This window comes from Balaenoptera ricei, chromosome 19 (assembly GCF_028023285.1).
Source record: "Balaenoptera ricei isolate mBalRic1 chromosome 19, mBalRic1.hap2, whole genome shotgun sequence".
NCBI lineage: Eukaryota > Metazoa > Chordata > Mammalia > Artiodactyla > Balaenopteridae > Balaenoptera > Balaenoptera ricei.
This window is the reverse complement of record NC_082657.1, coordinates 16,516,552-16,537,282: the sequence shown is the minus strand read 5'-3', so window position 1 is coordinate 16,537,282 and position 20,731 is coordinate 16,516,552. Positions and strand designations below refer to the sequence as shown.

General features: G+C 59.2%; 2 protein-coding genes across 9 annotated transcripts; one reads left to right on the top strand and one right to left on the bottom strand.

The window, feature by feature from the left end:
* ARHGAP33 (Rho GTPase activating protein 33) lies at positions 1-11,684 on the top strand. 2 transcript variants are annotated; one of them, XM_059904096.1, is made up of 21 exons: positions 1-114; positions 194-278; positions 628-708; positions 818-955; positions 1,394-1,486; positions 2,421-2,543; positions 2,631-2,708; positions 2,794-2,860; positions 2,944-3,003; positions 3,094-3,246; positions 3,330-3,432; positions 4,637-4,781; positions 4,861-4,943; positions 5,028-5,135; positions 6,527-6,672; positions 7,308-7,461; positions 7,546-7,691; positions 7,772-7,846; positions 9,209-9,886; positions 9,980-10,371; positions 10,456-11,684. In XM_059904096.1, exons 5-21 carry the CDS (start codon positions 1,394-1,396, stop codon positions 11,236-11,238), a joined length of 3,387 nt encoding a protein of 1,128 aa, XP_059760079.1. In that variant the 5' UTR covers positions 1-114; positions 194-278; positions 628-708; positions 818-955; the 3' UTR covers positions 11,239-11,684. The 2 variants fall into 2 exon arrangements, with proteins under 2 accessions (XP_059760079.1, XP_059760078.1); XM_059904095.1 differs by having other exon boundaries at positions 9,980-11,684.
* Positions 11,685-12,969: 1,285 nt separating this feature from the next.
* Positions 12,970-20,644, bottom strand: LOC132353138 (inactive serine/threonine-protein kinase TEX14-like). Of its 7 annotated transcripts, none has more exons than XM_059904093.1 (8): positions 19,846-20,644; positions 18,859-19,068; positions 16,139-16,245; positions 14,939-15,331; positions 14,800-14,857; positions 14,172-14,462; positions 13,127-14,019; positions 12,970-13,042 (listed from the first exon to the last, which is right to left on the bottom strand). In XM_059904093.1, exons 2-6 carry the CDS (start codon positions 18,985-18,987, stop codon positions 14,388-14,390), a joined length of 762 nt encoding a protein of 253 aa, XP_059760076.1. In that variant the 5' UTR covers positions 18,988-19,068; positions 19,846-20,644; the 3' UTR covers positions 12,970-13,042; positions 13,127-14,019; positions 14,172-14,387. The 7 variants fall into 7 exon arrangements, with proteins under 7 accessions (XP_059760076.1, XP_059760075.1, XP_059760074.1 ...); XM_059904092.1 differs by having other exon boundaries at positions 13,127-14,268; positions 14,358-14,462; XM_059904091.1 differs by having other exon boundaries at positions 13,127-14,462.
* Positions 20,645-20,731: the final 87 nt, after the last annotated feature.

The following is a 20,731-nucleotide window of genomic DNA, read 5'->3' as shown; positions in this document are numbered from 1 at the left end:
TCTTTCTGCTCTACAGGCTCGCAGCACTGACAGCCTGGATGGCCCAGGGGAAGGCTCAGTGCAGCCCCTGCCCCCGTCTGGGGGGCCCAGTGTGAAGGGCAAGCCTGGGAAGAGGTGAGAGGTGAGGGAGAGGCTCAAATTAGGAGGGGAGCCAAGCGCAGGAGCCACTGGTGACCTGTCACCTGTCCCCCAGGCTCTCGGCTCCTCGAGGTCCCTTTCCCCGGCTGGCTGACTGTGCCCATTTCCACTACGAGAACGTTGACTTTGGCCACATTCAGGTATGGGGGCTGCACCAGGTGGGTAGGCAATATCCCACCCAACCCTGAAGCAGTATCAGCCACTTTACCGCTGAAACCTACCCTTGGGACTGGCTGCTCAGTGGCAGGAGCTGCAGGGCAGAAGGGGAGAGTTGTTCATTCATTTGTTCCTTTATTCACTCAGCTACAACTTTTTGTTAGGTGTATGCTTTGTGCCAGGACCCTGTACTCTGACTGAGACGTCACCAGGCCCTGCCTTTGGGGAGGCTCAGGAGGGGGACGCAGACCCATCCTTAGATAATGCCGATCTGGAGAGGTCAGGGCTGGAAAAAAGTGAGACCCTCACCTGGACCTTTGTTTCCCTCTACAGCTCCTGCTGTCTCCAGAGCGTGAAGGTCCCAGCTTCTCTGGAGAGAATGAACTGGTGTTTGGGGTGCAGGTGACCTGTCAGGTGAGGCCACCCACCCCTGCCTCTCATCGAGCCTGGCGGGCTGGTTGCCACGGTCCTCAGCTCAGGGTACTGGAACCATTGCTCTCTCCTGTCCTTCCTGCTCCCACAGGGCCGTTCCTGGCCAGTTCTCCGCAGTTATGATGACTTCCGTTCCCTGGATGCCCACCTCCACCGGTGCATATTTGACCGGAGGTTTTCCTGCCTCCCAGAGCTTCCCCCACCCCCAGAGGGTGCCAGGGCTGCCCAGGTAAACTACTTGTTGTCCCAGCCCCTACCTCAGCCAAGGTGTGTCCTCATCAGAGATGTGTGAAACCATCAAGGCAGGGGAATAGATAAATATTTAAGCACTGGTATGGCCCGAGTCCCAGCCAGTCAGAGGCCTTAGAACTGCAGCAGGGCTCTGGAGACTCCCTTTAGTTGTAGGATCATAGGGAGTTCCCGGGGGTTCCATGGAAGGGTCAGAATGGCCAGACCAATGGGGGCACACCATTGTGGGGGACTCGGCATAGTCTGTTTAACCAATTGATATGACAGCATTTCAGTACTTAAGAGCGAGCTGAGCAGCGCCCATGCGTACAAGTTGAATTTCGGCTCTGCCAGAGGCGAGCTAGGGCAGTATAGGAGGGCAGTGGGCTGTCTTGGGCGGGGTCTTCTCACATAGCCCACTCTGCCAACCTGCCCCCAGATGCTGGTGCCGCTGCTGCTGCAGTACCTGGAGACCCTGTCAGGGCTGGTGGATAGTAACCTCAACTGCGGGCCCGTGCTCACCTGGATGGAGGTGGGCCCGGGCAGGAGGGCTTGGAGCTGGGAGTGAGTGCGGGGCGTCTGGGGAGCAAGAACCAGCCTGGGAGGGTGTGTGTGGGCACAGGAAAGAAACGAGCCGGAGTGGAGGAGACGCTGGTATTTCAGTGTCTGTGTGGGCGCTTGCCTATGAGGGAAAAACGTGTGCGCGCGCGTGTGCGCGCAGGTGTTGGGCTGTAGGGATGTGAGAATTTCAAGGTATATTGGTTAGAAATAGGTTTGGCTGTAGCTCAGAATGCCGGGCTAAGAGTGGCTTAAAGCAGCGGGTTGTTTGTTTTTTTTTAATTTATTTATTTATTTTATTTTTGGCTGCGTTGGATCTTCCTTGCTGCATGTGGGCTTTCTCTAGTTGCAGGGAGCGGGGGCTACTCTTCGTTGTGATGCACGGGCTTCTCATTGCGGTGGCTTCTCTTGTTGCAGACCACGGGCGGGCTCTAGGAGCGCGGGCTTCAGTAGTTGTAGCACACAGGCTTCAGTAGCTGTGGCGCGCGGGCTCTAGAGCGCAGGCTCACTAGTTGTAGCGCACGGGCCTAGTTGCTCCGTGGCATGTGGAATATTCCCGGACCAGGGCTCAAACCCGTGTGCCCTGCATTGGCAGGCGGATTCTTAACCACTGCGCCACCAGGGAAGCCCCAAGCAGCAGGTTTTTAGATAGCAGATGTGCAGTGTCTGCTATGGAGGACGAGGGTGCAGGGGTGTATCAGAAAGACTTCGGGCAGGGGAGTCCTGGGACATGGAAAGGGCTTTGTTTTGGGAGAGGCAAGAATGTAGGTGTTTGACCAATAGCTCTGAGTGACAAGGGCTTTTGGGTGGGGGACAGGTGGTGGCCTCCATTGGGCATGGAGGAACTTTCTCTGTCTTTATTATCGCCTTCCTCTGGCCTCTCCCTGCCACACTCCCTTCTGTCTCAGCTGGACAACCACGGCCGGCGACTGCTCCTCAGTGAGGAGGCCTCGCTCAATATCCCCGCGGTGGCCGCCGCCCACGTGGTGAAGCGGTACACAGCCCAGGCACCCGACGAGCTGTCCTTTGAGGTGAGGCTGTGGAGGAGCAGACTCCAGCCGGGTCCCCACTTCCCCTGCGCCTTCTGACCCTCCCTCCTCACACCTGCCCACTCCCAGGTGGGAGACATTGTCTCAGTGATCGACATGCCGCCCACGGAGGATCGGAGCTGGTGGCGGGGCAAGCGGGGCTTCCAGGTGAGCCTGGCTGGGGGTGGACAGGTGGGGTCGGGGCACCGCGCCAGCTCAGATGGCCCCGTCACTGACCCCAAACCCTCCTCAGGTCGGATTCTTCCCCAGCGAGTGTGTGGAGCTGTTCACAGAGCGGCCGGGTCCAGGACTAAAGGGGGGTGAGTGTCCTGGGCAAAGTGGGGAGGCCCTCCTGCATCCTTTGCCTGCCATCCATCCTTTCCACCCCTTGTTCGCCCCACAGATGCCGACGGTCCCCCGGGTGGTGTCCCAGCTCCCCAGGGTATCTCCTCTCTGACCTCAGGTAATGCAGACGAGGGGCGAGGCCCCTGCCCCCCACCCCACCAGACCGGGGGCTGCACTGACCCTGTGTGACCCGCCTTTACTCCCACAGCTGTGCCCCGGCCGCGTGGGAAGCTGGCCGGCCTCCTCCGCACCTTCATGCACTCCCGCCCTTCCCGGCAGCGGCTGCGGCAGCGGGGCATCTTGCGGCAGAGGGTGTTCGGCTGTGACCTTGGAGAGCACCTCAGCAACTCGGGCCAGGATGGTGAGGCCCGGGCCCACCTGCCCTGCCCGATCCTCCCACCCAGGCTGCAACCTGCCCGGCCCCGACCCCGCTGTTTCTCCCAGTGCCCCAGGTGCTTCGCTGCTGCTCTGAGTTTATCGAGGCCCATGGGGTGGTAGATGGAATCTATCGGCTCTCGGGTGTGTCATCCAACATCCAGAGGCTACGGTGAGGACCCTCCGCCAACCCCTTCCCTCTGCAAACATTTATTGAGCATCATCTCTGTTCCAGGCCCTGTGCCATGTGCTGGGGACACAGAGTTATTGGGAGGGCACAGGGCAGGGTTGGACCGGGGTGGGCGCAGGGAAGGCTTCCTTGAGGAAGTGACACCCCAGCTGAGGTCTGAAAGGTGAGAGCAGAACAAGCACTCAAAGCAGGGGAGTCAGCCTTCACTGAGCACCTGCCACATGCCAAGCACTCGGCACTGGGGACACAGTGGTGAATGAGACAACCAGAAACTCCGTCCTCATGGGGCCCATGTGCTAGAGGGGGAGCCAAACAAGGAAATTAGAGAGTTTACAATAGGTGACAAGTGGTATGGAGAAAAAAAGACAGGGGTAAGGAAGATCATAATAAGAAATCAGGGAGGGGTATTGCGGTTTTCAGTAGGGTGGGCGGAGAAGGCCTCCTTGGGGAGAGCTCGCTGTGGAGGAGGTGAGGGAGCGAGCCCTGTGCTTATCCACGTTGGAGGGAACAGCCAGCGCGAGGGGAAAGCAGCAGGAGATGATGTCTGCGAAATGATTAGGGGCAGAGCATGCGGGGCCTTTTTGATGACTGTTAGGATTTGGGCTTTTACTGGGAGTAAGAGGGGAACCACAGGATGGGTTCTGAGCCTAGGAGGGGCAGCGTGCATAACAACAGTCTAAGAGGTGGGAAGCAGTGAGGCACGGGCTTCCAAGCTGACAGGAGGCCGTGAAGCAAGAGCGTGGAGCCTGGGGCAGTGAGAGATGAGGCCTAGGTCGCGTGCATAGAGCTTTTACCTGAGAGGGTGGGACACCGCCAGGTTGTGAGCAGGGGCTGCTGGGATTTCAGCTGCATTTTCCAGTGTGACCTCTTGGAGCCAGGAAAATGGCACAACTTTGTGGACAGAGCCCGGTTACACTGTGGGGGCAGATAGCCTTGGGTAGCTACAGGCAGGGCATCTCCCACCCGAGCCTCAGTGTCCTCCTCTGTAAGTGGGGTGCCCTTGTCTTTGGCACATAGGGTTGTTGGGGGGGAAGGGGGCTCGGTAAGGTTCTGAGAGCCTCTGAAGAGCCCAGCACAAGAAGAGGATTGCATCCACCTGTGGACACTTTAGGGGGCAGGGGAAGGACACGGCCAGGCGGGCTAGCTCTGACCCGAATCTTCCTCCTCCTTGACCTGGTGGCCTCAGGCATGAGTTTGACAGTGAGAGGATCCCTGAACTGTCTGGCCCCGCCTTCCTGCAGGACATCCACAGCGTGTCCTCCCTCTGCAAGCTCTACTTCCGAGAGCTGCCGAACCCCTTGCTCACATACCAGCTCTACGGGAAGTTCAGCGTGAGTGAGGGCGCTGGCAAGGTTGGAGGGTGCTGGGAGGCGTGCGGCCCCCCTCATTCATGCCCGTGCACAATCTCAGGAAGCCATGTCAGTGCCTGGGGAGGAGGAACGCCTGGTGCGGGTCCACGACGTCATCCAGCAGCTGCCCCCGCCGCACTACAGGTAAACCAGGAGGGGCAAGGAAGGGCTGTGCTGGGCTCCCAAGGGAGTTGAGGCTCAGGCGTCCCCCTCCGCTTCCACCCCCAGGACCCTGGAGTACCTGCTGAGGCACTTGGCCCGCATGGCGAGACACAGTGCCAACACCAGCATGCATGCCCGCAACCTGGCCATCGTTTGGGCACCCAACCTGCTACGGTAAGCTGGCAGCTCACCAGCCTGCCCCCCTAGCTCCCTCCCACAGGCTGGGCCTTGAGTCTCCCCCGACCCCTACCCCACCCCAGGAACCCACCCAGCTTTTGCTCTCTTGTTCATTTCACATATTTCTTAAGTGTCGGACGCCAGTATGCCAGCCCCTGTTCTCAGCACCGGGGACACAGTAGTGAGCGGGAACCTGTGCTCTGGGCTCACATTCTCATGCGGGAGATGACAGTGAACCATTACAAGAAAAACACAGAGCACTGTCTGATGGTGATGAGTGGCAAGGAGAAAGATTACAAAGTGGGGAAGGGAGATCTGCAGGGCCATGGCATTTGAAATGTTTAGAGTGGCAGTGAAGGCTTCAGGAAGAAGTCTTCCATGGCCAGCAGCAGGGTAAGCCCCAGAGGATTTGATGGTGACCAAGACAGGCAAGTTCCCTGTCCTGGAGGAGTTCAGTTCTTCTTGGGAAACAGATAAGTAAATAAATAAAATAGACGGTACATGGTAGGTATAAGAACTACGGGGGAAAAAATAAAGACAGACCTGGAATATAGAGGTTTACAATTTTAAATGAAGTGGGTGTGGAAGATTCCATTGAGAAGGTAACATTTGAGTTGATACCTGCAGAAGGTGAGGGAAGGACCCATGTGGATATCTGAGGAGGAGCAAACTAGGCAGAGGGAATAGCAAGTGCAAAGGTCCTGGGACTGGGTCAGGGCCTAGTGTTTTGGAGGAGCAGCAGAGGGGCCAGTGTGACTGGAGCTGAGTGAGTGAGGGAGGGGTTGAGGGGGAGGAGATGGTAAGGTCAGAGAAGTGATGGACCCAGTAGGGAAGGGACTTATGGGTTGTGGGTCATAATGAGGACTTTGGCTTTTACCAGGAGTGAGATGCAGCCAGAGGAGGGCTCTGAGCCAGGAGGGCCCTGATCTGACTCAGGGGTTCACAGGCTCCCTCTGGCTGTGTGGGGGGAGCAGACTGTAGGGGCAGATGGGAGCAGGGAGACCAGGGAAGAGGCTGTGTGATGGTCCAGGAGGGAGAGCATGGAGGCTGGGCCAGGGTGGGGGCAGTAGAGGAGCAGAGTTTAGATTCTGGGTAGATTTTGTGGGTGGAGCCAACAGGGTCTGCTGAGATTGGATGTGGGTGTGAGGGAAAGAGGGGTCAAGGACAATTCTAGGGTGTTTGGCCTGAGCCACTAGAAGTACACTGACTGAGATGGGATAGGCAGGGAGGGAGCAGGTTTGGGGAAGGGTTGAGAATGCAGTTTTAGTTTGACAGGGTCAGAGACATTGAATGATAGTCATTGCTTCCAAGGCTCCCTACCTTGCCTGGCCAGAACCCACCAGCTGGGGCTCGAGGCACCCGGCCACCCTCCCCGTCCTCCCATCCAGGTCCATGGAGCTGGAGTCAGTGGGGCTGGGGGGGGCAGCAGCCTTCCGGGAGGTGCGGGTGCAGTCGGTGGTGGTGGAATTCCTGCTCACCCACGTGGACGTCCTGTTCAGCGACACTTTCACCTCTGCTGGCCTTGACCCTGCAGGTATGCCCATCCACCCCCGATGTCCTGACTACTGCCCCCTCATTGTCCGGGCTGCAGCGGGAGGGCAGGTGGGCTCCCAGCCCCATCCCTATCCCACTGAAGCTGGACCTCCCTTCTGGCTCCTTGAGGACCCCGCCCCGGCCTCTCCCTCCCCTCCCCCCCCTTCTCATTTCAGCTCCTACGCTCAGGATCCCCACTTCTTGGCCCGGACATCGTTCTTCCTTCACCCCTTGTAGCTCCTGGGGGCGCTCGGGGCCTTGGGTCCACCTGGGAGGAGGTGGGAGGTCCCCAGACTTGACCCTGCCCCGGCCCCACCCAGACTCCCCGCCCTGCCCCGGACCCCAGCCCAGTCAGGATTCAGCACGTCGGAGGGCCCTCTGGCTCGAGGTAACTGAAGCCAGAGCCGCTGTCCTCGCTGGCTGCTGGGAGCTGCCTCCTCATCAGCTCGTTCTGCCTCACGCCTCCTCCTCACCTGCCTGCTGCCCACCCGTTCCCGCCTGATCCGCCCTGGCCCCCTGCCTTGCCAGCCCGGGTGGGCACGCTGCTGGGCCGGGGCTTGGGCTGTAGCGCTTGGCTTTGCCTGTGGCCTTGAATGGTCCCAGGGCTGACGGCTGCCCCCTTTCCCGACTTCCCAGGCCGCTGCCTCCTCCCCAGGCCCAAGTCCCTTGCGGGCAGCGGCCCCTCCACTCGCCTGCTGACGCTGGAGGAAGCCCAGGCTCGCACCCAGGGCCGGCTGGGGACGCCCGCCGAGCCCACAACTTCCAAGGCCCCAGCTTCACCTGTGGAAAGGTGAGTGAGAGGCCCGGAAGGGGAGGGGCCAGCCTGGGGGGCCCCAGCTCTCATCCTGCCTCCTGTGTCTCACCCAAACTCCAGGAGGAAAGGGGAGAGAGGCGAGAAACAGCGGAAGCCTGGGGGTAGCAGCTGGAAGACCTTCTTTGCCCTGGGCCGGGGCCCCAGCATCCCCCGAAAGAAGCCTCTTCCCTGGCTAGGGGGCACCCGTGCCCGACCGCCGCCTTCAGGTCAGAGGCCGGGCAGCTGGCATGGTGGTCAGAGAGGCACTGCATAGTGCCCCCCGTGACCCTTCTTCCTCTCCCTGCAGGCAGCCGACCTGACACTGTCACACTGAGGTCTACCAAGAGTGAGGAGTCTCTGTCATCGCAGGCCAGCGGGGCTGGTGAGCACAGCTGCCTATGCCCAGGTGGAGCTGGGAGGGACTGGGGCCCTGAGTTGGCCTCCAAGTGGTGTTTTCAGATTTGGGGGTCTTGGGTTTTTTTCGTTTTTAATCTGGACCGTAGGTACAATAAGTTGGATAAAGCTTCACCCTTGTTTCATGATGCACTGTGATCACTGGTCCATGCAGCGTCCTTTCAAACAGTCTTTTATTCATCCCTTTTTTTTTTTTTTAATATTTTATTTATTTATTTATTTATTTATGGCTGTGTTGGGTCTTCCTTTCTGTGTGAGGGCTTTCTCCAGTTGCGGCAAGTGGGGGTCATTCTTCATCGCGGTGCGCGGGCCTCTCACTCTCGCGGCCTCTCTTGTTGCGGAGCACAGGCTCCAGACGCGCAGGCTCAGTAATTGTGGCCCACGGGCCCAGTCGCTCCGCGGCATGTGGGATCTTCCCAGACCAGGGCGCAAACCCGTGTCCCCTGCATTGGCAGGCAGATTCTCAACCACGGCGCCACCAGGGAAGCCCTATTCATCCCTTTTGAAAAAAAAATTAAATAGTATAATGAACACCCGTGAACCCACTGGCCAGAACTAAAAGAGCACCACTGCGTTACCTGCGAACTCCTCCCCCTCCCACCTGCTGCCTCCCCACAACAGGCATCCTCTAAATTTGATAGTCTTCATCCCTTTGCGTTTACAGTTTTATCACGTACAGGTGCAGGCATCAATAACATACTGCGAAGTTCTAGTTGTTTTGAAACTTTAATTAAAGGGTATCATTAAAAGCGGTATCGCGCTGTATGTGGATTCACTCACCACTACATTATAGGCTGCTGTCCGCGCTGCTGAGTGGAGCTCAGCCTCCTTCCTCTCCGTCACTCTCTAGTGTTCCATGTGTGGGTATCCCCTTGGGAGTTGCTTGTCCATCCTCCTCCTGATGGATCTGGGGGCTCTGATGAGCTCGCCCAGGAGTGGAGGTACATACTGTACGGTATGCTCACATCCAACTGTACAAGACAAGGCCCAAGTATTTCCCAGACGTGGTCGCCCCACGCTGTCCTCCCAGCCACTGTGTATGAGATCTTGCTGGTCTCATGCTCACAGCCAGTGGGGTCATCAGACTTCATTCTTGCCTTTGGGTCTGGAAGGATTCTTTTCATGGACTTGCCATTTATTTCCTTTATCACCCATGAGTCTGAACAGCTCTCCCTGGATTCCCAGCCATTGTGACCCTATCCAGGGACGTGCCTCTTCATGTTATTTCCCCAACTTACTGGGCGGTGTGTCCTGTTCTCACTGATGTACGTGGGTATGTAAAGTTCTGACCCCGACCCCTAACTGCCCCCCCCCCATACTGCCCTTCCAGGCCTCCAGAGGCTGCACAGGCTACGGCGACCCCACTCCAGCAGTGATGCTTTTCCTGTGGGCCCAGCACCTGCTGGCTCCTGCGAGAGCCTGTCATCGTCCGAGCCCTCCGAGTCCTCCGAGTCCTCCTCCTCCGAGTCCTCCTCCTCCGAGTCCTCAGCAGCTGGGCTGGGGGCACTCTCCGGTTCCCCCTCACACCGAGCCTCAGCCTGGCTAGATGATGGTGACGAGCTGGACTTCAGCCCACCCCGTTGCCTGGAGGGGCTCCGGGGGCTTGACTTTGATCCCCTTACCTTTCGATGCAGCAGCCCCACCCCAGGGGACCCTGCACCTCCCGCCAGCCCGGCCCCCCCGGCCCCCGCCTCTGCCTTTCCACCCAGGGTGACCCCCCAGGCCCTCTCGCCCCGTGGGCCCACCGGCCCTGCCTCACCCATTGCCCTGGACATCTCAGAGCCCCTGGCTGTATCGGTGCCACCCGCTGTCCTGGAGCTGCTGGGGGCTGGGGGAACACCTGCCTCGGCCACCCCAGCGCCAGCCCTCAGCCCCAGCCCAGGCCTGCGCCCCCATCTCATCCCCCTGCTGCTGCGTGGAGCTGAGGCCCAGCTGAGCGACACCTGCCAACAGGAGATCTGCAGCAAGCTGGCACTGCCTGGTCCCCGGGGAGCCCAAGGCCAGCATGGTGAGTCCTGTCCAGCCCACCCGACCCCGCACCCTCACAACCCTGAGGCTGCGCCCAAGACCCTGCTGACTCCTCTTCCCACTCCCCTCCTAGGTGCTGGTATGGATTCACCGCTGCTGCCCCCGCCCCTGTCCCTCCTTCGCCCTGGGGGGGCCCCGCCCCCGCCTCCTAAAAACCCAGCACGCCTCATGGCCCTGGCCCTGGCTGAGCGGGCTCAGCAGGTGGCTCAGAGACAGAGTCAACAGGAGCAGGGGAGCACCCCGTCTGCTCCCCACTCCCCTTTCCATGGCTCACTGTCCCTGGAGGTGGGCAGTGAGCCCCCAGGGACCTCAGGGAGTGGGCCACCCCCCCACTCCCTAGCCCACCCGGGTGCCTGGGCTCCGGGACCCCCACCCTCCCTACCGAGACAACAAATCGATGGGAGCCTGGTGAGGAGCCAGCGGCCCACGGGGACCTCAAGGAGGGGACCCAGGGGCCCTTCCCAGGTCAGTGCCCAGCTCAGGACAGGTGGGAGGTGCAGGGATGTGCCAGAGATGGCAGCCCACTCCCTGTGTTCTGTCCCCCCACAGGTTCCTACCCCTGGCTTCTTCTCCTCAGCCCCCCGGGAGTGCCTACCATCCTTCCTCGGGGTCCCCAGACCAGGCTTGTACCCCCTCGGCTCCCCATCCTTCCAGCCCAGCCCCCCGGCCCCAGTCTGGAGGAGCCCCCTGGGTCCCCTTGCACCACTGGACAGAGGAGAGAACCTGTACTATGAGATCGAGGCAGGCGAGGGGTCCCCTTACTCTGGTCCCACCCGGTCCTGGAGTCCCTTGCGTTCCATGCCCCCAGATAGGCTCAATGCCTCGTATGGCATGCTTGGCCAATCACCACCACTCCATAGGTCCCCCGACTTCCTGCTCAGTTACCCACCACCCCCCTCCTGCTTTCCCCACGACCACCTTGGCTACTCAGCCTCCCAGCACCCTGCCCGGCGCCCCACCCGACCTGAGCCCCTCTATGTCAACCTAGCCCTAGGGCCCAGGGGTCCCTCACCCGCCTCTTCCAGCTCCTCCTCCCCTCCGGCCCACCCCAGAAGCCGCTCTGATCCTGGTCCCCCAGCCCCCCGCCTCCCCCAGAAACAGCGGGCCCCCTGGGGCCACCACACCCCTCACAGGGTGCCTGGGTCCTGGGGCCCTTCAGACCCTCTCCCCTACAGGGCAGCCCCACCAGCCTATGGGAGGGGGGGCGAGCACCACCGAGGGTCCTTGTACAGGAATGGGGGGCAAGGAAGGGAGGGGGCTGGTCCCCCACCCCCCTACCCCACTCCCAGCTGGTCCTTCCACTCTGAGGGCCAGACCCGAAGCTACTGCTGAGCCAGAGCTGGGAGAGACCTTCCTCCTTCCTCTTCTCCCTCACTGATCTTGGTCCAACCTAATCCCTTGTTTTGTATTTTCTTGAGCTCCTGACCCCTACCCCAGGTTTCTAACTTTGTAACTTGCCTCTGATGTGGGTCCCTAACCTGTTATCATAGCTTACCTACCCTGGGCTGAAGGGCATGCCCATCCCCCCACCATCCTCCATCCTGGGGGCTCTTGCACAAATCTGAGAGGGTTAGGCTGACTCCCTGTCCTCCCTTTCTCTCCAGGAGTTCCCAGCATGTCCTGTCCTGTGCACAGGGGGTGGGGGGACAGCTCCTGCCATCTCCCCCCACATACCCCACTAAACCATCTGACAAAATTAATGAATAAAAATGGTGAAAATGTGGCTGCTAGTGTCATGCTGGGGCCAGGCTCAGTGAATAAAGAGGCAGTAACAGATGGATTGCTTTCTCATTTTATCATTTCAGCAGGTGCTAAGTGGTGAGTCACTCCTGGGAGACTCTGAGGGGGCGATATCTGCAGAGAAGGGGCCATGGGTGCCCCAACAATTTGTGTCAGGAGTGGGATTGAGCCTGGGCCTGTCTTCAAGTTGGCATCCACCCTGTAGTTCTGCTATGATCTCCTCCAGCAGATCCATCCTGGGGCGGGGGGCGCGGGCGGGTAGGGGTGGACTGAGGGTTATCTCAGGGATGAGGAAGGGGCCTGTGGCCATTCCACCAGTGCCCCATTTCTCACTTCTGCAGGCTGAAGAAGAGACTTCCTCTGATCAGCTCAGGGCTGGGCGCCTACAGGAGTAAAAGACTAGAGCTGCCACCCGGTGGCCATGGAGCTCAGGATGGCCCTGGGAGGGTGGGGTGGGGCAGGGGCTGGGCTCAGGGTCCTCTGCTTCACCTGCCCTCGTGGCCTTCCCTGCCAGCAGCCTCCAGGGTGTGGGAAGCTTCCCTGTGGGTCAGTAGGCAGGGGGTGGGCTCACAGGGCTGGGGGTCCAGCAGGGCAGCCCTGTGTGTGTGCCGCCGCAGCCCCTGCAGGGCTTGGATCTTGGCTGAGAACTTCCTCTCATACTGCTCCTCAGAGCTCTGAGTCCCCAGCAGGGAGGCTGAGTCCTGAAGGCTGGAGTACAGGGCAGGGCCCTGGGGGAAGCAGGGTTGGTTGGGGGTCACAGGTCATCGAGGGAACAGTTGGGGGTCCCAGGGGGTCCCTGGTCAGAGGAGAGGCAGCCAGGGAAATTGGAGTTGGTGACAACTGGAGGGAGGGGTCACAGGTGAGCAAATGGATGGTGGCGCAGGGCTCAGGGTATCCATACTGTTGATCTGGGCTCCAGGCAGCGGTCCAGGCTGACCCTGGCTGTGGGGCTGTGCCCTGGGCAGAGGCTGGGGCTGGGACTTGAGCTGCTGCCTAGAGTCAAGCTGCTGCCCGAGTCCCAGGCTGCACCTCTCTGGACTTTGCTGTGGCTCATGACCTGCAGAGAGCGATGGCAGAGAGCTGGCATGGTTGCCCAGGTGCCCCACAGCTCCCTTGGTCCTCCACATGCCTGTCCTGGCTCCTACCTGGGATGGGGAGGGGCCTGGGGACATCACAGGGGGCACAGGCCTGAGTGCAGTCTTGGTTCTGGGAGCCACCTCATAGTACGTCGTCTCTGGGGGAACAGCCAGTTGGTTGGAATGGGGTGGGGGCACAGCTGACCTGTGCTTAGTACCTGCTACCATCCCCTCCTTGCCCTCTAACCTGGTGGAGAACCCTGGGGTGAAGGGCACAGAGTGGTCCAATCCATTGGGGAGCTCACCTCAGAGGCTGAGTCCTGTGGAGAGGAGGCTGGGTGTGGGACATGGGCCCTGCCTGAGGTTCCAGGGCTACCACCCACCCCGGCCTACCTGCCCTATACCTGAGCCATGGCCTTCCGCAGCAGGTATCGTGTACTCTGCAGGCTGCCCCAGCAGTCAGCAGGCCCTAGACCTAGCCCAGCCTGAACCAGGGCCTGGTAGGGGGCTGGCACCAGGGGGTCCAGGGCTGGGCTCTCACTGGCCTCCAGTTCAGCCTTCACCTCAGGCCCTTCTCTTCCAGCCCAGGGAAGCTCTCCTGTGTGGAAGCATAACTGGGGGACCCAAACCGGTGGGGGGCCTCACTGGGGCAGGGAGCGGGGTCACTCGCTGATCAGTGAAGACCTCCTGGGCCAGGATGCAGAAGCTGTAGAGGTCTGAGGTGGCGGCAAGCATGTTACCGCAGATGAGCTCAAGTGGCAACCACGGGTACAGTTCGGGAGGTGGGGGCAGCCCTGGGCCTGGGCCTCCCCACGGGTAGCCCTGCTGTGGCCTGTGGAGGCCGAGGAACCTGGTGAGCCAGTGGCCGCCAGACAGGGACACAGGGGCAGGCAAGTGAGGCAGGCGCTCACCCGGGCCGCAGCCAGAGTTGGTACAGTGGGCGCCCGTGCTCCAGGCTGCCCACTTTGGCCAGGCCTGGCCGCATCAGCTGCACAGCATGGGAGCTGAGGCCGCCAGGAGCACGCCAGCGGGCCTGCAGGAACAGCAGGGCCTCCAGCGCCTGCAGCGGCAGGTGGCCGGGCCCCCCTCTCTCGGTCCCAGCCACACGGGTTCGAAGAGAAGGCAGAGAGAGCCCCGACGGGTCGGCCAAGCGGCTCAGTGCCATCAGCAGCAACAGGCTGGGTTGGTGCAGGGCGCGGGGCAGGCGGAGAGCAGGCCACTCGTGAGGAGGCCCCAACCCACACGGGGCAGGGGGCTGGTCTCAGGCACAGATCACCACGCACCAGGGGCTGACGATCTGCCTCAGCCACCAGACGGAGGGGAAACCGAGACCCCGGGTCACACAGCCTGGCAGTGGTAGAACCAGCACCCTGTCCGTGGTACCACCCCCCACACCCGCCTCCTCTCAGAGGCCTACAAGACAGTGCGCAGAACTGGGTACCCACGTACCCATGGGGAGGGGTCACTCCAGTAAGAAGGCTTCATGCCAAGCGCTGGCCCAGAGGTGAAGACTGTAACCGCGGCCACCGCCACACTCCCTGGGCTTCTGTTTCCGAAACACTTGAGTCGGGAGGGCAGGCAGGAGACTGCTCTGCAGGACTGGGCTGGCCTGGGGGCAAGGCTGGGGTGACGTACCTGCAGTGCTGAAGGTCAGGCATCAGCACGTCAGGCTGGGCTCCAGGTGCCTTCAGCTGCCGCACGGTCACGGTCACGGTCACGGGGTGGCCCCTCCAGGGGAGGCTGGAGAAACGGGGAGGGGGAGAGAGTGTGGGCCTGAGACAAGGGGGTTTTCCCTGTAAGGGCAGAGGAGAGCTGGGCTCTCCCCCGAGCTCTGCTGGACAGCCAGGCAGGGGTGTGGGAGGGGTCTCCCTCTCACTTGGCCATGAGGGTGTGGGAGCTGCTCTCGTAGGTGCAGTCAGGCCCGCCCCGGGCTGGCAGCAGCTCCTCGAGGTCCGCGAGGGGTCCGCCTATTACCAGCCCCAGTGGCCACAAGCTGCTCCGCTGGGGCTGGGGAGCGGGACCATGAGGCAGGAAGAGGACGGAGTGGTCCGCACTCCCTCCAACATCTCCCGCTTACCTGGCCGAACCCAAAGGCTGGGATCTGGGGGGTTCTGATCTGCTCCGGCCTCCGTGCCCTGGGGTAAAGGGCCGTCTGAGAGTAAGTCCAGGGCAGCTGGGAGTGGTGGGTGGGCAGGCTTCGGGATGTGGGCTGTTACCTGTCAGTGTGCGTCAGCCGCAGACCACCACACAGGCTCTGTCCAGAGCTGGCCTGCAACTGGCCCAGGGGTGCAGTGCGTGCCAACTCACTGCCATGCACCAGTGCTGACGTGTGGGCACAGCAGATCTGTAACGGCTCCAGCACCCGGACAGGGGGTGGCACGTGGGGTGAGGCAGGGTGGGCCGCCCGCCCTGACGCCCTCACCCCACCCCGGCCACGGCTCACCTCCCAGCTCTGCTTGGCACCGCCTTGCTCTGCCCACTCCCGAGGGATGCGACCCTGCTGGTCATGCAGACGCAGGTCACCCCCCGCCTGCAGCACGTGCAGCATCAACAGGCTGCAGCCCGAGAAGGCGCCCGCATGCACAGGTGTGCTGCCGTCCAGGCAGCGGCTGCAGCAGAACGATGAGAACAGTAATGGATTAGGAAAGGGACGGAACAGGGACAGGAGGTGCAGGATGGGAGGACTGAGGGATAAAGGGGTCACTACGATCATGGGAGGTGGCGATCAAGATGGGGGGCTCACTTGGGAACACAGTGGAGTCTGAGAGGGTGAGAGGATCGCGGTGAGCATGGGAGGCACTGGGAGAATGGGAAGAGTCACTGGAGGACAAGAAGGGGTGAACTGGGCTTCCCTGGCGGCGCAGTGGTTAAGAATCCGCCTGCCAATGCAGGGTACACGGGTTCGAGCCCTGGTCCGGGAAGATCCCACATGCCGCAGAGCAGCTAAGCCTGTGCACCACAACTACTGAGCCTGTGCTCTAGAGCCCGCGAGCCACAACTACTGAAGCCCGTGCGCCTAGAGCCCATGCTCCGCAACAAGAGAAGCCACCACAATGAGAAGCCTGCGCACCGCAATGCAGAGTAGCCCCTGCTCGCCACAACTAGAGAAAGCCCGCGCACAGTAACAAAGACCCAACGCAGCCAAAAATAATAAATTTGAAAAAAACAAAAAAGTGCCTTGAGGTTTGCAAGTCACGGCATAAATCTTGATAATAAACATACATTAAAAAAAAAAAAGAAGGGGTGAACTGAGAGAACAAGGTGGGGGCTGGTCACTGGGGATGGGAGGGTCATCAGGGGATGGAAGGGGGTCTGAGGGAGAGAGGCCTCTGGGGAAGACAGCCCTGGCCCTCAGGCTCCCTGGGACTCAGACTCAGGGCGCTGGGAGTGTGGGGCATCACCACCTGTCCACTCACTGGTTGGGGCTGGCACCAAAGGCCAGCAGGAGCTGCACGGCAGAGCTGTGGCCCAGCAGCGCCGCGAGGAAGAGCACCGTCTGCCCAGCAGAGTTCTCACCATCTACCTGGACAACGGAGGGGCAGCAAGGCTGAGGATTACCCCTGCCCCTTACTCCGGGGGCAGAGGTCCTCTCCCAATTCCCTGCCCCCACAGTCCCTCCTTGACTGGGTGATCCTTGACTCCAGGTTCCGTCTCTATGTCCTGGAACGCCCACCTCCAGCCGCTGGGGACTCTGCCTCAGAATCCATCTCAACACAGTCCTCACCATTAAGTCCACAGAACTGGAACAAGGTGACATCTACCTGCCATGCCAATATCCATCCCCCATCCCAGAGGTGTCAAAATCACACCAAGGGGGCTTCCCTGCTGGCGCAGTGGTTAAGAATCCGCCTGCCAATGCTGGGGACACGGGTTTGAGCCCTGGTCCGGGAAGATCCCACATGCCGCGGAGCAACTAAGCCCGTGAGCCACAACTACTGAACCCGCAAGCCACAACTACTGAGCCCACGTGCCACAACTACTGAAGTCCGCACGTCTAGATCCCGTGCTCGGCAACAAGAGAAGCCACCGCAACGAGAAGCCCACGCACCGCAACGAGAAGCCCGCGCACCGCAACGAGAAGCCCGCGCACCGCAACGAAGACTAGCCCCCGCTCGCTGCAACTAGAGAAAAGCCCACGCACAGCAACGAAGACCCAAAGCAGCCAAAAATAAATAAATCAATCAAATTTATAGAAAAAAAAAAATCACACCAAGGTACCCAGGGGCCAGGAGGAAGTGGACTTCATGGGCACTTGGGCTTATAGGAGCCTCGTGCACTGTCTAGGGCAGGCAGGCTCCACCCAGCTCTTCTTCACTATATGAATACAGGTCCCATGTGGTCAGCACCAAATTCAAGAAAAGCAAACTCTCTGGATTTTATCAGGAAATCTCTCAAGTTTATTTTTGAACACTGCGTTGAAGAGCTGAATCCAGGTGGTAACCTCCTCTGGATTCAGCCTCCACGCCCTTGCCAATCCCCTACTCACCATCATCCTGCTCAGAGCCCCCCTCCCAACCCTTCATCTCCACACCCATCATGTCCCAAGCCCTGTTTCTCTGCATCCATCATCCCTGAGTGCCTCTTCCTCCAGACTCTGTCCCATATACCCATGGTGTCTTTGTCCTTGCATTCCTATGTAACTGGCAGACACAGCTAATTAATCATGTACTTGGTCCAACCTAGCTTGGTCTCTGCCGCAAAATCCCTCCAAATGTGGTCCTTCAGGAACCTCTGAATATCACATTTACTGCATCCTATTTTACTCAGTAGGCTACCATCTTTTGCAATGGCATCCTAACTGGTTTTCTGCATTTGTCTTGCCCTGCAGAGGGATCATCTTAAAACACAAATCATCTCGCAATATAATCATTACGATAATCACTTCATTTCATGTATAACCTTATACAAGTTCTTCCAAAACAGAAAAATAGAAAAAGAGAGCAAGGCTCATTTTTATGAGGCTAGTATGACCTTAACTCCAAAACCAGATGAGAGTTTCCAGAATCAGAAATGAAGCTATATATCAATTCAATTTATGATCATATACGCAAAGCCCCTAAATAAAGTAAAAAGGGTAACCCAATTGATCTATTTCCAGAAAGCAAGGATGATTCAACAAAAGAAAATCTATCAACGTAACAAAACACATTCATGAACTAAAGGACAAAAACCACGTATAACTGCATCAGTAGATGCAGAAAAAGCACTTGATAAAATTCAATACCTACTTATGATTAGGGAGAAAAAAAACCCACCGCAGAAAACTAAGAATAGATGGGAACTTCCTTACTTGATAAAAATTACAAACCAAAACCCAAAGAGCAAGCATGGTACCTAGTGCAGAAACATAGGCTCTTCTCTTTAATATCAACAACAAGGAAAGAGATGTCCATTGACAACAAGGTTTGGGAGTTCTGGCCAATACCTTATGACAGGAAAAAGAGATTGGAGTTTAAAGATTGAATAGCTGAGACCAAACTGTCACCGTCTGCAGATAACAAAAAAGTAAAAGAATCAACACACAATTACAACTATTAAGCAAGTTCAGAAAGTGGCTGGATACACAATCAACTTACAAAAATCAATGAAAAACAGAAACTGTAAATTTGATAGTGTTAATTTCCTGCCTACAACTCCGATGGTTTCCAATCACAGAACAAAATCCAACAAAATTCACACCCCTCTTAAGGCCCTTTCCTGTCTGTACCTGCTGCCCCCTCCGCTTCAGTTCTCTCCCTGAGTCCCCTTGCTCCTTGCTGCTACTTACACATACCCAGTGTGTTTTGACTTCAGGGCCTTTTCACTGGCTATTCCATCTTTCTGAAGTGCTCTTCCCCCAGCTGTTTGCATGACTGACTCATACTGTGGGACCCAAGTCTCACCATATCCGAAAGGCCATCCTCTTTACCTCTCCTTTCTACGTCATTCTCATCACTCTCTTAAATTCTCATATTAGATTTCATTCACAATGACCCAGAAGGTCGTGTTTACCCATAAATCCCCATCTCAGACAACAGAGCCTTGGCACACGATAGGTGCCTGCTACACAATTGTTGACTGGCCAACTGAAGTCGCACCCTCCATTCTGCCCCTTGATCTTGTCCCCCCCAGGCAGTTCCAGCAGCCAAACTCTCACCTCTCCGCAGGAGCCGGGTGAGGCCCCAGCCTGGGCCCCTGGCCACAGCCAGGCGATGCAGACGGCCCACCTGGCCTCCTGGATCCCGGAGCCCAGCTCCACGGGGAAGCGAGAACGCAGTGAGGGCATTTGTGGGCTCTGGACTCAGCTCCTGGCCAGGGATCAGCTAGCGGGTCTCATGAGGGCTTGAGGAAGTGAAGGACTAGACCTCTGGGGGGCAATAAAGACAGAGCTGGCTGGGAGTCCAGGGGGGCAGACTGAGAAAAAAAGGCAATTCGGGAGGGGTCTGCTTTGGAGAGAGGCATCAGAATGAGAAAAGGGGTGGGCTCTGGGACAGCTACAGAACAGCAGGTCAGGGGTCCAAGGGAGTCTGGGAGTGAAGAGGATCTATGGCAATCTGAGGGCTGGGCGCTCCGTCTGGGAGAGAGGGTGTAAGGGCTACGGGGATAGGATTTGGGCCAGGGAAAGGAGTCTGGGGGCTGGGAAGAGGGTCTGAAGACTACCTAGGGGCTGGAGGAAGAGGGGTCTGAGGGTTAGGACCTGAGAGGGGCTGGGGTCTACGGGCTGTGAGAGGGAGGCGTCCAAGGGAGGAGGACAGTCTGAGGGCAGGGTCTGCAGGCTTGAGGAGGGGTCTGAGGGTAGTGGCTGGGGTCTGTCGCATGGGAGAGGGTCTGAGGGTTGGGGGCATGGACTGAGGTTTACGGAAGCGTCTGTGTGCTAGGATGGGGTCTATGGATTATGAGAAGGGACGGAGGGAAGGAAGGGGTCTGAGGACTGCATCCGTGGGCTGAGGGAAGTGAGAGTGTAATGAAGACAGGGTCTGATAAAGGGGTGGGGTCTGAGGGCGTAGGAGGGGCGGGAAGGAAGGGAGGAGTATGGGGGGGGAGGTCTGAGTATGGGGGGGGGAGGTCTGAGGGCGGGGTCTGTGGGCTGGGGAAGGGGCCTGGTGGACGGCTGAGGGCCCAGTCCCTGCAGCTTTGTACCTACCGTTGGGCTCCGACAGTGATCCCCACGTGGCTGCCACGTGACCCCGTGCACTAGTTCTGGCGATGTGAGCGGGAATCCTCGGCTCGTGCGCACCAGCTGTCTCTGGCCACCTGTGCGCTTGCGCAGTAGCCTCCCTCCCCTGAGAGCTGCCCCTGCGGCCCTGAGGTGACCCGGTAGAAAAGACAGCAATGGCCACCCCAGAGCTACTGACTGCTCCCTAATGTTACCGCCTTCTTGTTTGGGATGGCGGGCCCTTTATGATCCCTGCCCTTGGCTGTCTTTCCATGCTTTTCACCCAGGCCCACGGGCGGTTTCCTCTGTCTCAGCCCCAGCCTCTCTTCTTTGCCCCACACCTGGGGCTCCACAATGTCCGGGACACCTCTCCTTGGACGTCCCCTAGGACCCTAACACCCACTGGGTCCCACACACACCGGCCTCAGTATCTCCCCCAAACTGCATCTCCTCCCAGATCCCCATCTCATAGTTGGACCCACGGTCCCCTCTTTAAGCCAGAGCCCTGGGCCTGGCCCTGAATGTCTCCCTCAAATCCAGCCTATCAGCTCCACGGCCCTTCGCTCAGTCTCCTGATTGTTCTTTCCACGAGCTCCCTCCTCCCTTCCCCACACCCTGCCCTGCTCTACCCACCTGCCAGGATTCCCTACCCCGGCTTCCTCTGGGCTCTCAGGCAGAAAGCTCAAGGTCCACCTGCCGTGCAGCAGCCAAGGGACTCTCAGTAAAGCCCAACCTGACTCTGTCCCTCCCCTGCTTCAAAGCCTCCTTACTCCCCAGTGCCCTTGGGACAGAGTCGACACCCTGCAGTGTGGCACCCAAGACTGCATCTTCTGGCCCCCCACCCTCCATCCTTGTCCCTCGACTCCGCAGTCTG